Source organism: Hypanus sabinus, chromosome 10, assembly GCF_030144855.1.
Source record: "Hypanus sabinus isolate sHypSab1 chromosome 10, sHypSab1.hap1, whole genome shotgun sequence".
Lineage (NCBI taxonomy): Eukaryota > Metazoa > Chordata > Chondrichthyes > Myliobatiformes > Dasyatidae > Hypanus > Hypanus sabinus.
In genome coordinates, this window is record NC_082715.1 from 89,433,467 (window position 1) to 89,449,713 (window position 16,247).

Genomic DNA, 16,247 nt, shown 5'->3' on the forward strand with positions numbered 1-16,247 from the left:
CTCTTTCTTGAACTACAGTACTATGGTAATTCTGGAACAAGTTCTTCCACAGTATTGTTGGATAGGAAACTCCAGGATATAGAGTCGTTGACAATGAAGATACAATGATACATTTCTAAGTTTGGATGACAGTGACTAAGAGAAGAGGTGGCGTTATTGTCATTTGCTTGCTGCCTTGTTCTGGGTGGTGGAAGTTACTGGGTTTGGGAAGTGATAGCAGCCCAGACAAATAATGGCAAATGGTAGGCACTGCAGCCATGGTGTTCAGATGGTAGAGGAAAAGATTGCTAAGGTTGGTGGATGGTGATGGAATGAAGTGAGCTGCTTTGTTCTAGATGGTGTCACATTTACTGAGAGTAGTTGAAATTGTAGTGATCCAGGCAAACGGATAATGGTGCCATGATATCAAAGGCAGTTATTCTCATTTCACCTTTGGAATTCAGCACTTCAAGTTTGGCCAAGGATGTGATGAGATCAAAAGTCAAATGATTCAGGCAGAGCCTGAATCAGAACGATCATCATTGAACACATATGGGAGAGGGAGAGTGTCACTTGAGAGCACTTTCAACAATATCTTGCATCTCTTTGCCAGTCATTGATCGTTGAGTGATGGGCTTTCGCATGTAATTTTTAAGCACAATCTCAACAACTGGGATCTTCTACATTCTGAATGAAACCAGGCTGGTCTAGCAACAATATGTAGAGTGGGGGATATGGCAGGACATTTAGTTACAGATTTTTCAGATGTGCATTCTGTCTCCTCATCCTCAATTCTCCTCACCAATGCCCAGCTGCCAGATTTTCCTCTACTCCCTTCTTCCCTCACCTTTCAAATGAACATATGAATTATGAGCAGGAGTCTCCACTCTTACTCATTAAGATCATGACCGATCTGATTGCAACCTCATTCTTGTCACCCTCAGATCTTTTAAATTTCTTTCCAAATCTCCCACACTCCACGTTTCCTGTCATCCGTCCTCAATCTGCCATCATTCACTCCTCAATCTTTATGCACAATTCTACTAGTCGAGCTCTTCTTGGGAGTCTGTGCCAACAGAATCACAATATCCTACGTTGTTTCCATTTTTTATTCTCCTCACACTTTCAACAAATCCTTCCCTTACCCCCAAGATTCGACTCCTTACTTACCCACTAAGGACAATTTACAGTGGCAGTTAACCTAATAACCCACATACCAGGGGTAGGGTTTCAGATTTCTGTATCAACTCGATCTCTTTCTGGTGTTACGAATGTGCCACAACTCTGAGGGGCCGAAGGGTACAAAGTAGCCCCCTCCTTTTTGAGAATTGCAAGATCGCTATTAATTCAGGTCTGGGACCCAGGAAATGAGAGAGAATCCTCAAGGTTTTGGAATGTGTCCTGGGCCTCCGCAAGACAAAGCCACGGATAACGGCCATTGTCTCTTGGAGACAGAATTGTGTATTGAGTACTGTACTATTCATTGAAGCCCTCAAGAGATGATCAGAGGGGGCTGGTTGAGGGATTGCATCATCCCAACCTGATTGACATCTGAGACCCCGTGAGTAAGGATAAAAGAGGGTCTGGGGAACAACCCCTTCAGACGCACCAGGAGAAACGCTAGAAATCCCGTGACAGCATTTACTAATGACAGCCGGTGGGGCTGGCATGCGTCCTTTTCCTTTGCCTAGGAATTGGTGGGCTTCCACGGAACGGCTTAGCTAAAGGACTGACTACAAAAACAGAACTCTGAAAGGATCGACATCATAAAAAGGAAAAGCTGGCAAGTTTTAAAAATCTGTCTCTTGACTCCAACCAAAGGCTGCAGCCCGACTGAACTAAGTGACTTTGATATTTCCATCGGACAATACATTATCCCTTAGACAACGATAGAGCTTATTTCTTATTGATTATTATTATACCTGCACTTTTAGATTTAGTATTGACAATGTATGTTATCTGTATGTTTGCATTGATATTATTTTTGTGTATTTTCACCAATAAATACTGTTAAAAATAGTACCATCAGACTTCAACGGACCTCTCTATCTTTGCTGGTAAGTGACCCAGTTACGGGGTTCGTAACACTGGGAAAGATATGACCTGTACAAAAAGGACAAGTTATACCTGAATCTGGGGGGGTGTGGGGAATATCCTTGCAGGTAGATTTTTAGAACTGTTGGGAAGGGTTTAAATGAATTTGGCAGGAGGTGGGATCCAGAGTGACAGAGCTGAGGATGGGACAGTTGATACACAAATCAATGCATTGTGTAATGAGACTGTCAGGAAGCACAGGCAGATCATAGGGCATAATTGCAGTCACTGTGATGAGTTGAAGTGTAATATGGGGGCAAAATAAAAAAAAGATGATGAATACAGAATTTGAATGCACACGATATACGGAATAAAGCAGATGATCTTGTAGTGCAGTTAGATATTGGCAGGTATAATGTTATGGGTATCACTATGTCATGGCTGAGAGAAGATTATAGTTGGGAGCTTAACATGCAAGGATTCACATTGTATTAAAAGGACAGACGGGTCGGGAGAGGGGTTGGCATGCTTCATTGGTAAAAAGTAGAATAAAATCCTTAGGAAGAAGTGACACCATATCAGAAGATATAGAATGCTTGTGGGTAGAGTTAAGAAACTACAAATGTGAAAAGGCCATGATGGAATTTATATAGTGCACATGCCTTTAAACAGCAGCCAGGATGTGGGATATAAATTACAGTGGAAGATTGAAGAGGCTTGTGATAAGGGCAATGTTACTATGGTCACAGAGGATTTCAATGTGCAGGTAGATTGGGAAAATCAGATTGGTGCTGGATCCGAAGAGAGGGAATTTGTAGAATGCATTTTTTAGAGCAGTGTGCTTGAATCCATTAGAGGAATAGAAATTTTGGCTTGGATAATGTGTACTAAACCAAACTTGACAAGGGAGTGTAAGGTAAAAGAATACTTAGAAGACAGTGATCATAATATGGTCGAATTTGCCCTGCAGTTTGAGAAGAAGAAGAAAGTCAGATGTATCAGTGTTATAGTGGAGTAAAGGAAATTATGGAGAGAGAGGAGGTGGCCAAAGTTGATTAGAAGGGGACAATAGCAGGGATGACGGCAGAACAACAATAGCTGGAGTTTCTGGGGGCAAATTGAAAGGCACAAAATAATTACATTGCAAAAGTGAAGAAGTATTCTAAAGAGAATTGTAAATGTCAACTGTCGCTGATAATGGAAGTCAAGGACAACATAATAAGAAAACTGAGGGCAGACAATATAGTAAAAATTACTGGGAAGTTAGAGGATGAGAAGCTTTCAAAAACCAACAGAAGGCAACTAAAAAAGAAATAAGGGGAGAAAAGATTAATTGAGAAAGTAAACTAGTAAGTAATAGAAAAGAGGATACCAAAAATGTTTTTCAGAGATATAAAAAGCAAGAGAGGCAAGAGTGGATATTGGACCACTGGAAAATGATGTTGTAAAGCTATTAATGGGGGACAATGAAATTGCAGTTGAACATAATATTTTTGCATTGGTCTTTACTGTAGAAGACTCTAGCAGTATGCTAGAAATTTGAGTGTCAGGTGCAGAAGTGAGTGCAGTTGCTATTGGGAAGCTGAAAGGCCTGAAGATAGATAAGCCACCTGGGCCAGATAGGATACACGCCAGGGTTCTGAAAGAGGCAGCTGAAGTATTAGTAATTAGGTAGATGTAATGATTTTTCAAAAATTGTCAGCTTCTGGCATGGTTTCAGAATAAAGAAAGTTATAGGTCAGTAAACCGGACTTCAGTGGTTGGGAAAATGTAGGAGTCCATTATTAAGCAGGAGGTTTCAGGGCTACTTGGAGACACATGATAAAGTAGGCCAGTATCAGCATGGCTCCATTCAGGGGAAAACTTGACAAATCTGTTGAAATTTTGAGGAAATAACAGTCAGTGGATGTTATGTACTTGGATTTTCAGAAGGCCTTTGATTTGGTGCTGCACTTAAGACTATAACGAATAGAAGCAGAATTAAGCTCTTTGGCCCATCGAGTCTGCTCTGCCATTTCATCATGGCTGATCCATTTTTCCCTTTTAGCGCCAAACTCCAGCTTCCCACCCTGTCTGTATCCCTTCATACCCTGACTAATCAAGGATCTATCAATTTTTGCCTAAAGTATACATGGAGACTTAGCCTCCACAGCTGCCTGTGGCAACAAATTCCACAGATTCACCACCCTGTGGCTAAAGAAATTCCTTCTCATCTTTGTTCTAAAAGGATGCCCCTCTAATCTGGGGCTGTCCTCTAGTCTTAGACTCTCCCACCATTGGAAACATCCTCTCCACATGCATTCTATCAAGGCCTTTCAACATTCAATAGATTTCAATTAGGTCACCCCCTCATTCTTCTGAATTCTAATGAATACAGGGCTAGAGCCATTTCTTCATACAACAAACTGTCCAAATCTGGAATCAGTTTTGTGATCTTCCTTTATGGTTCACATGAGACTGCTTAGCAAGATTAGAGACCATGGTATTACAGGGAAGATACTAGCATGGATAGAAAATTGGCTGAATGGCAGAAGACAAAGAGTGGGAATTCAGGGGGCCTTTTCTAGTTAGCTGCCTGTGACCAGTGATGGTACACGGGTGTCAGTATTGGGACTGTTTCTTTTTACGTTATCTGTTAATAAGTTGAATGACAGACTTAATGGCTTTGTGGCCAATTTTGAGGACAATACAAAGCTAGGTGGAGGGGCAGGTAGTGTTGAGGAAGCAGAGAGTCTGCAGAAGGTCTTAGATTGGGAGATGGGCAAAGAAGTGGCAGATGGAATATAATGTCGGGAAGTTTGTGGTCATGCACTTTGGTAGAAGGAATAAAGGCATAGAATATTTTCTAAATGGGGGAAGATTCAAAAATCAGAGATGCAAATGGACTTTGGAGTCCCCATAAAGGATTCCCCAAAGCTTAACTTTTAGGTTAGGTCAGTGGTAAGAAAGGTAAATGTAATGTTGGTATTTATTTCGAGAGGTCTACAATATAAGAGCAAGATGTAATGTTGAAGCTTTATCAGACTGCACTTGGAGTATTGTGTGCAGTTTTGGGTCTCTTATTATTAACTAAGAAAAGATGTGCTGGCATTGGAGAGGGTTCAGAAGAGGTTCGCAAGAATGATTAAGGGAATGAAAGTGTTAAGATATGAGGAGCATTTGATGGTTCTGGGCTTGTACTTGTTGGAATTTAGAAGAATGGGGAGGGCTGTCATTGAAACCTTACAAATATTGAAAGGCCTAGACAGAATGGATGTGGAAAGGATGGTTTTTATAGTGGGCGAGTTCGGGACTAGGCAAAGCCTTAGAATAGAGGGACGTCCATTTAGAACAGAGATGAGGATTTTCTTTCGCCAAAGTGAAGTGAATCCTGTGGAGGTCAAGCCATTGAGTATATTTAAAGCAGAGTTTGATAGGTTCTTGATTAGTCTAGGGTGTCAAGGGTTATGGACAGAAGGCAGGAGAATGGGGTTGAGAGGGATAATAAATCAGTGATAATGGAATGGCAGAGCAGACTCAATGGGCTGAATGGCCAAATTCTGTGCCTGTGTCTTAATGTTTTATACCTTTGAGATGTTGGAGGAAACAGGAGCAAGTACTCAAATCATTCTTGCAAAAAAGGTGAAGCTGCCATTTGTCTTCCTTATTCTTTATAGTAACTATTCAATAAATTTCTCTAATCATGTACCAGGACTTACAAGTCTTTCTGAACACCAACACTTCTCTCACTGTTTAAAAAAAAGTACTATGTTTTAATTATTAATACCAAAGTGAAAGACCTCAAATTTTCCTGTTCATTATTCCATCTGCCATGGCTTTGATCTTTCTGTGACGATAGCACAACTTTTAATATTGCTATTCCAAGCAAATTCATCTCCAAGCTCCAAGAATCTAGTGCTTAACAAGTCCTTCTGCTACTGGATCCTTGATTTCCTGACCAACAGACTAGATAGGCAGTGACAACTTCACTACGGTTATTCTCGACACTACTACCTCACAAGACACCTTCCTCACCTTTCCCTGTCTATACACTTACAGCTGCATTTCCAGATTGCTCTAACTCCAGCTGCAAGTTTGCAGATGATACTGCCATTGTGGGCTGAATCTCAAATAATGATGAGCCAGAGTACAGGGGGGAGATAGAAAGCCTAGTAAGTGGTGTCTTGTCAAAACTTTTCCTTTAACTATCATCCCCTTCAGGAGTGGAGGAGGGTGAGCCTATGCAAGACAGTGCACATGTTCCTGTTTACATCAGTGGTTTTGAATTCAGGAGGGTTAATAGCTTCATGTTCCTCAAAATGCACATTGCTAATATCTTGACCTGGTCCAACCATATTGATACTATGGCCAAGAAAGCAAACCAACATCTCTACTTCCTCAGGAGGATGAAGGAATTTGGTATGTCCCCTCTAACCCTCACCATCAGAAGCATCTGATCATCACTGCATGGTATAGCAGCTGCTCTCCCATAACTGCAAATTACTGCAGAGAATAGTGGACACAACTCAGTACATCATAGAAACCATCCTCTTCTCCATAGGCTCTGTCCACACTTCTCACTGCCTTCGTAAAGCAATCAACATAACTAAAGACACTTCTAATCCCTCATATTCTCTCTTCTTTCTCCCATTGGTCAAAAAATATAAACACATGAAAGCACCTACCATCTGGCTCAAGGGACAGCTTCTGTTTCTCTATTGAATGGTTCCCCATATGGACTCTTGACCTCAAAATCGACCTTGTCATGGCCCTGCACCTTATTTGCTGCCTGTGCTGCACTCTCTGTTGCTGTAAAACTTTCTTCTGCATACTGTTAATGCTTTTTCTTTATGTTTCTTCTATGTACTGATACGATGAAATAATCTGTATGGATGGCATGCAATACAATGTTTTTCACTGTACCTTGGGACATGTGTCAATAATAAACTGATTTACCTGTTTATGGGTGGACTACTTTTAGAACCTAGAACAAAGAACAGTACTGTACAGGTACAGGTCCTTTTGCCCACAATATATGTGTTGACTGTGGTGCCAGATTAAAATAATCTCACCTGTCTTCACCTTATCCTTCCATTTCTTGCATGAATGTGTATGTGCCTGTTTAAAAAGCTCTCAGATAACACTACCAGGCACCTGCCATTACATTCCAGGCACTTATTAGTCTATGCACTAACATTTGTACATCTCCTTTAAACTTGCCCCCTCTCAATTTAATACTGTACCCTCTAGTAATTGACGTTTCCAATCTGGGAAAAAGATTTGAACTATATACTCCTGTGAAAACAACCAAGCTTGGCCAACCTCTCCTTATAGATAATACTATGTCATCTTGGCAATATTCTAGAGACACACACAAAATACTGAAGGAATTCAAAAGGCCAGGCAGCATCTATGGAAAAAAGTACAGTTGACGGGCTGAAACATCGACTGTACTTTTTTTTCCATAGATGTTGCCAGGCCTGCTGAGTTCTTTCAGCATCTTGTGTGTGTTATTCGGTTTTCCAGTATCTGCAGATTTTTTTTCTTGTTTGTGAATATCCTAGTGAACCTCTTCTGGATCGTCTACAAAGCCTCCACATTCTTCCAGTAATGCAATGACCAAAACTACACACAATGCTCCCAAAGTTTTACCCAGCTGCTGCCATCGGGAAGAAGGTACAATAAATAGCCTTTAGGTCCCACACCACCAGGTTGAGAAACAGTTATTATCCCTCAACCATTGGGCTCTAAACCAAAGTGAATAACTTCACTTACCTCAACCTTGAACTGATTCTGCAACCTATGGTATCACTTTGAAGCATTCTACAGCCCGTGCTATCAGCTGACAGTATCTACCCTAGAAACTACTCTGTCTCCAACAACATCATCATTCCATTGCCCATGACCAATTTAAGTGGACCCTAGAGGCACAATATCATGGTCAGTTTTCTCATCATCTATTCAGTCACTGCTCTTGTCCACAGAGTCTGCAAATACCTCCTACTATATCTGCTGAACAAACATAAGGATTGTGGCTCTTGCAAACTGAATCCCTTTACCCATCTCACTCTCTTGCACCTTTTGACTGAACAGTTTTACAATTCTCAGTCCAAATCCTAGCTTCAAGCTCATAACTTTGAGTTGATGTACTATACCTCTAGCTCTAGCTACAATCTGCAGATGCAGTCCCTATGGATGCCAATAGTTTCAATCAGCTCCCTCACACTTCAGGTTTTATCAGATCACATGATTAAAATCAATTTATTGCATTCTGCCATTGTCAACTTTCTCTTAACAAAGTCCCTTACTCACACTCCATACATGCTGTGCTTTTAGTTGGGATCTCAAATTCATATTACCAGGTAACAGTGGGTGTCCCTTGACTACAATTTGAGCTGGTTACTCAATTATCGGGAAGTCAATTTCATATCATTGGAACTAAAAAATACAATGTTAACAGAAATCAATAGTAAAACCAGACTTTTTAGATGGGTGCAAAGATTTATAGTGAACTTTGCATTTATTTCCCTTAGAATAGAGATGAGAAGGAATTTCTTCATCCACAATGTGGTGAAACTGTGGAATTTGTTGCCATAGATGACACTGGATGCCAAGTTATTTGGTATATTTATGGTGGAGTTTGATATTTCTTGACTGGTAATGGCATTAAAGGTTAATGGGAGAAGGTAGAAGAATGGGGTTGAGAGGAATAATAAACCAGCAATGATGGAATGGTGGAACAAATTCAAAGTGCCGAATGGCCTAATTCTGCTCCTCTGTCTTATGGTCTAAGAGTAGTCTCTCTCCTGGCAAATTTTGATTTCCTTTTGATAGTTTTATGTTGGATTCTCCAGTAGAATGAAATGCGTTGCAAATCAACACAGCAAAAAAAAACTTATTTTATGAAACATAATACTCTGCATCCCTTGAGGATAAGCCACATTGAATTTAGACCTGCAGTCTAACCAATTTTGGACTTTATGATCACTTATGGATTTCAATTATTCTTCCTATATCACCAGCTTCGAGTGAGAACTTATTTTGAAGTTTTTAAGTACAGCAATAAATTAACTTTGCAATTAGAAAATCAGTGGGTGGCAGACTGTTTCATGGGAGTTCTTAACATCCTAAAATACTCAGTAAAATCAATATTCAAACAGGGAAAAATAAGCTACCATAATACCAACCATATTGCATAGACTGTATAACATTTTTGGTTCCACATGATCCTTCTCATTCACCACACCTACAGTATAACCTATTCCTTTCATGCATAGGGAGTTTCCCACTAAATAAATCTATATCACTTGAGACTGACAGTGAAACATTCATGAGTTATCCAGTCAGCCTTACCTGCTCAAGCCATTCATTACTTATCAGCTGCTCCTGTCACAGAAAGAGCAGATTCAAAAGTAAACAATCCTTTTCCTGAGTTGCTAACAGATAGAGATGTGAATCCTTGGGCTTTTATGTTATATTTCCAGTTTTGAGTCCTATTGACAAGGACAGCATTTTAGCACATCCACAGCTACTCTGAGGAAAATGATAATGAGTGGATGTCTTCATCTTAGTTGCTGGCACAGTAGCGTAGGAATTACTGTCGTGCTTTGCAGCGCCATTTGTATGATCAGGGTTCAATTCTTGCCGCTATCTGTAACGTTCTCTATGTTAGAAAAGGGGTTCCTCCAGGTGCTCCAGTTTCTTTCCACATTCCAAATATATACTGTTAGGGTTGGTCAATTGTGGTCATGCAATGCTGGTGCTGGAAGCATGTCAGCACTTTTGAGCTATCAAGCACAATCCTCACTAATTTGATTTGACACAAACAATGCATTTCACCATATGTTTTGATGTACACATGACAATTAAAGTTAATCTTTATCTTTAAATATTCAAATATTATGATGTTGTAATAATCCTTAAAGCGCTGTTAGATACTGTGTACTGGAATGAGTGGTATCAAATGTTTTGAATATTGTTCGAACTGCAATCATATCAACAATTCATCTCAACAATTGGAGGATATTTCATTATGCTCTTGACCTGCAATGTCGGGAGGTGAGTCACTGACTACGGTATACCTTGGTTCAAATGAGTAAATGGTAGGATATAACTTTTGTTCTTTTGTGTAGTAGTGGTTGTGAGCTTGAAAGCCATGGTCAGAGTAGACTGGGTGATTAACTGATGTATATTTTATACTCTAGCTATGGTGCTCCCATGGAGAGAGGATGAATCTTTAGGAAGGTAGATGCAACATCAATCAAGTGGGTTTTGGTCACAGATTGTGAGTCCTGCTTCTTCAGTGTTGTTGCTGTTGTACTCATCCAGGAAAATGGAAAATATTTCATCAGATGTTGCCTCATCATATGAGTGTTTGAAATTAGTCATTTGCTGCAGAATACCCAGCTTCCACTTGCTCTTGTACCCATTGTAGCTATGTGACCGATTCATTTGAGTAACTTTTTATGTAGATGGTGTCAGCACAGTGATGGTAATACCATCAAATGGCATGAAGAGGTGTGTGGACTTTATCTTGATAGAGATGGTCATTGCTTGCAATTGCAGAACATGAATATTGTTTATTGATAGCCCATGCTTTAATGTAGTTTTGCATTTTTAGCCTGAACTGCTTGTTTCACTGAGGAATTGAACATTGTGCAGTCATTAACTAACACCACTTCTGACTTTATGATGGGAAGAAGTTAATTGGGTCTAGGATATTATCTTGAAGAAATCCCACATGGATGTTCTGGAATGGAAATGATTAATATCAAAGATTCAAAGTACATTTATTATCAAAGTATGTTTGCGGTATACAACCCTGAGATTTGTCTTCTCATAGCCATGAAATAAAGAAATAAAAACCATTGAACAAAGAAAAACATCAAACCCCAATGCACAAAAAAAGAAATTGTGCAAATGGCAAAAAACGAGCAAAATACACAGAATATAAAATACCAGCTCACAAATCATCCTACCAGTCCAGACACATTCCATTCAGCTCAGTTCAGTTCAATCTAGCTCTGTTTTCATCTGCCCCAATCAAAGTTGCACAAAATGCAACAAAAAAGGAGCGACCAGAAACCAAAAGCACATCATAACATGAACTACTAGTATCTGCAACCATCTCCTTTTGTGCAGGGTGCTACTTCAACCTTTCAGTGTGTTTTCTCCTTGAAGCCCATTGACTTCATTTTTACCAGGGATCCTTGATAACACACCTGGTCACATGCTTCCTTGGTGCTTCAAGCACCACATTTAAATCACCTCTGGAATTCATTTTATTCATTCGCACTTGCCAATAGCTATTCTTCCTCCTTCCCATTGGCTGTTTCACTGTCCACCACCAAACTAAACATTCTAGTACTAGAGAATTTTCATCTGATCCATTGGTTGTAGATCACTATTGCTAGTTTTATCACACACACGTTGCAATTCACAAGGTTAAACAATATATTTCTCTGGTATTTCTGGTGTTTTTCCTTGTATTTTCTCTGCAATCCTCATTGAACCAGAATTGATGGCATAATTTCATTTTGACAGCAGAGTGACAGTCATAGTACATGGGTTATAAATTTCCAGGCTGTGGCTATGTACATGTTCTGCTTTTGTAGAGAGTCCACAATACCTTATGAATGTCCTGTTTTGAGCTGTAGAGTCATGAAAAAACAGTGAAGGTTATACTAAATGTGATGACAGGATGTTATTTCCACAAAGACTGTGTGTATTGTGGTCACTTCTACCAGTGCTTTCACAGACAACGGCACCTGCCATAGATAGATTTTTAAGGACAAAGTCAAACAGGTTTGTTTCTCACTTTGGCTCTTTTACTCTCTGGCATAGATCCAGTCTGACAGAAGCCAGTCGCTCAGTCAGTGGTGGTGCGATCAAGCAGCTGTAGGTGACAGACAATGAAGTCCTCTACTTAAAATACATTTTGACTCCTTGTTTCTTTCAATGTTTCTTCCAAGTGTTGTTCAGTCAGAAGGAGTTCTGATTTCAGGAAATGAGTAAGTGGTAATCATCAGGAGATTTTCTTATCCATAGGTTAGAGGATGCCATGTAAGACTTCATAAAGTCCAGAGTAAATGGTATTCCCTCCCAACTGATGTGTTGCATCCCAAGTGGATCTGTTCTTCTACTGGGGTATGTTGGAGCAGAATGGCATGGTCATCCTTATAGCACCAAGGTTGAGTATCTGTTGCTCAACTAGCATTGTGAACAACTGAAGCAACTTAGAAACCAATCTCTAGTTATTTCACAAGGAATTTGCTAAGTTGAAAGTGTTGGAAGTGGTTTTATTCTGTCAGAATTAGTGCCTAGGTCAAGACTTGATGGTTGAGTTTTTTTTTAAATCTGTTTTTGGATCTAACTGAACAATTGTCAAGATAAGGCTCTGCCAAGATAAATTACAAAACCGTTATTACTAATTTGAGGAGCAGTCAGATAGGCCCTGGGCCTATATTCACTGGAGTTTAGTTAGAAGAATGATGGGACCTCATTGAACCTATTGAATAGTGAAAGACCTAGATAGAGTTGATGTGGAAATGATGTTTCCTATATTAGGGGAGGCTAAGACCAGAGAGCACACCTTCAGAATAGAAACAAATCTCTGTAGAACAGAGATGAGGAGGAATTCCCTTAGCAGGAGGGTGGTGAAACTGTGGAATTCGTTGGTGCAGATTGTTGTGGAGGCCAAGTCATTGGGTATATTTAAAGTGGAGGTTGACAGGTTCCTGATTAGTAAGGACATCAAAGGTTACAGGGAGAAGGCAGAAGAATGAGGTTGACAGGGATAATAAGTTAGCTTTGGAGTATAATCTTTTTTATATTTCCTTAAAATATTTAATCTTGGTATGAAAGTTTCTCTATGAAATGTTTTATCTTAATAACTTACATTTTTCATTTAATTTTCGTCTCTCATGGACTTCAATTCCATGTTTGAATCCAGTGGTATGAAGAGTTTTGCTTTGCCTTGTCCGCTGTGAGAAGACAGATTTGGGATGTGGGATTGGATGGACAGGTGGCCTGGAATCAGGCAAAAGGGAGCTCAGAGGTCAAGAGTGAGTGAGGTCAAAGGCCCAACAAGCATCAGAAAGAGAGAAGGAAGCAGTGGAACCTTTGGATAATATATGCATTCAGCATAAATGTCTGCTATTCAAGAAGGGGAAAGGTTTTATTTTTAGACCATTTCAGAAGGTATTGCTGTGGATCTGGAGTTGCATATTTACTGTATCAGGGAACGGTGTCAGTTATTCTCTTCCAGCTGAGATCTCTAACCATTATGCTTCATACCAAGTAGAGTGGGATGAGGTTACCAATACAAGGTAATCAAGGAATTAAGTGGCTTCCTGGAAATTATAGGACCATGATTATCGCAAAAAATGGATGCTGGTCTGCAGAACAATTAGCCAGAATCTCAACCCTCTGGTGACATTTGTATTTTCATTAAAAAGAGATCTGAAGGATAATTTTTCCACACAGATGTTGATGAATATCTAGATCAAGTTGGCAGTACAGGTGGTGGAAGCAGATTCAATTGCAGTGTTTATAAGATACTTGGATAGGAAAGGCATAAGAGGGAAACCAGGTTGGTCAATATGAATGGTGCTTGTGCTATATGTTTCGATAATTATATGATCCAATTAACTTTAAGCTTTTCAAGTTTGATTGGAGATAACTGGTAGGTATGTTGTGGGTTGATATGAGATTGAATGGATTTTACTGAGCTGTAAAAGGGGCAAATTAATAGAACCCATCAAAGTCAAATATGTACCTAATGTTGGGAATTTTTTTTTGTACCCCAGAAGTGTTGGACATGTAAAACTCCAGGTGCATAGCTGGGAGGTTAGCTTCCCCAAATCAGCCCAAGGCTCTATGATGAATAATTCAGGCCATTGCTGGAGAAGACAGAGATTTCCAGCACCTTAAGTGTATACGATTGTGGTTGCAACATTACAGGAAGGATGGGGAAATGCAGAGAGTAGTCACAGTAAACAAGCATTTCAATTAGTAGGACAGAATAGATAGGCTGGGTTTGTTTTTTTTATGTTTTATGTCTCTTTAATTTTATGACTCAATTATATTATTTTGAGAAATATATAGAAGTACTGTGTTTATCCTATCTGTCCAACATATTGATTAGAAATTACTTATGGTTTATATTTCAGGGTTCGACCTGCTGCAGAGATTTTCATTGGCACGCTTGTCAACAAGAAGCAAAACCTCCCAACGCTTACCGTTTATCAGAATGGGAAGAAAACTGTCAATTAGACAAACACAGTAGGAATCACTTTTTGGTCTCTTAATTTTATATTGGTTAGAATCATTATGAACACTGTTGCGTATTCATCACACCTACATTAGCTCACAGGCTTTCTATGGTTTTTTAAGTGGAAGTTGTAGTGTTTAGAAATTCATTTTGATGCGGTACTCTCGGGGTATCTAGGACACTTGCAAACAAGCTTAACAATGTTCTGAGTCTTTGACTAATCAGATTGTGCAATGGATATTTCTGCACACAGTCTGAGTCAGGAACTCAGAATTAGAACTGAATTTGGTACCAAATTAGATGCATAAAGTAAAATAACAGCAAAAAGAAAGATTCAAGTAAAACACTGAGATAAAAGACAGAGAAAAAACAAGGAAAACAATTTTTCGGATTCAACAACAAATGGTTCAGCTACCAAAGTTGCTGTCTCACACTGCCAGAAACCTGGGTTCAATCCTGACCTCAGGTGCTGTTTGTACAGAACTTGCATGTTATCCCTGTGACCAATGGTTTCTTCTAGTGTTTCACTAACTCCCTCATCCTAAAGATAGGTGGTTTGGTTGCTTAATTTGCCAATCTGCTTAATAGTGAAAGAAATCTTGAGAAAGTTGAGAAATGTGGGGAGAATAAATAATGGGATTATTGTAGGGTTGATGTAAAAGGGTGGTTATTGTCACTGTGTACTCAATGGGTAAAAAGAACCCATGTCTGTGCTGTATCTCCATGACTCGAATAGACATGAAGGATTTAGTACCAGAGAGGATTTTTTTTTGTTAGAAAGGCAGAAGGTACTGGAACAATTAACAAGTCAGGCAGTATCAATGAGAAAGAAACAGAGCTATGATTTCACATTGATGCCCTTTCATCAGAAATAGTGAAAGTTGAAATTAAGCTTTCAGAGTAAGAAGAATATTTATGAAAGGCTGGTGGGGGCAAGACAAACTGAGTGCACAGATGTTTTTGATGCTGACGTAGAGTGTGAAAACTTGTTTGTTACAGTTGATCTGTCTGGAGAAATTTTATATACAGGGAGATGAATGAGAACTGATGAGAGTAGAATAAAGAGTAATGCTGCACTTGTGAGATATAAAACATTTCAGTAGCAGGGACTAATTTCCAGTTTTATTCCTTTTTCTCTGTTCAGTTCCCAATAATTTTACAGGCTTGTTTGTCTGAACAAGTTGCAGTATTTTCTGGGATGTTCAGTGGGAATAAATGAATACTGCTGCTTCAGTTATATTTCACTGGTGAACCTCTTGGGGAGATATCAGTATAGTAATGCCTCTGGAGAAGTAGAAAAGCACAGACAGTGACTTCTGAAATCCTGAGTGTGTATAGGTATCAAACTTTGCTATCCAATTTTATTCATAGTAATTGAACCAGTGTTTTGAATTGCTCAAGTTCAAAGTAAATTTATTATCCAAGTACATATGTCACCATATAAATCCCTGAGATTTACTTTCTTGTGGGCATACACAGTAAATCCAGGAAACACAGCAGAATCATCAGAAGTCCCCACCCAACAGGATGGACAAACAACCAATGTGCAAAGGGCAGCAAACTGTGCAAATATAATCAATCAATAAATAAATAAGCAATAAAGATTGAATTCATGAAAAAGGTGAGAAGTCCACCCCCCGTGTGATTAGTTCTTAAGGATATTGGGGGAGGCCTGGGAATACCTTTTCTTTCTGTGTGACCTGAGAGGATGGAAAAGATGGAAATTAATTGTTAAAAAATGCGTGCATTTTAACACTTGTCTACAGGCTAGATGTAAGCATAAGGTAAAAGCTGATTCAGGTGTTCTTTGTTATCAAAAGCCCAGGTTTTGTTTTGATGGTCTCGGCCCGAAACGTCGACAGTGCTTCTCCCTATAGATGCTGCCAGGCCTGCTGTGTTCCACCAGCATTTTGTGTGTGTTGTTAGAAGAATTAAATGTTATGTTTTGATGAGACCTGCTGAACTTTGGTTCAATTGGTGGATT

The 16,247-nt window shown here is 39.4% G+C and overlaps 1 protein-coding gene across 1 annotated transcript in view; it reads left to right on the forward strand.

The window, feature by feature from the left end:
- The window catches only part of LOC132401339 (collagen alpha-1(XXII) chain), a 258,324-nt gene that overhangs the window by 72,468 nt on the left and 169,609 nt on the right, over positions 1-16,247 (forward strand). Inside the window, exon 4 of the mRNA XM_059983468.1 lies at positions 14,163-14,274. Coding sequence (XP_059839451.1) covers positions 14,163-14,274 — 112 coding nt within the window. The remainder of the gene's footprint in view (positions 1-14,162; positions 14,275-16,247) is intronic.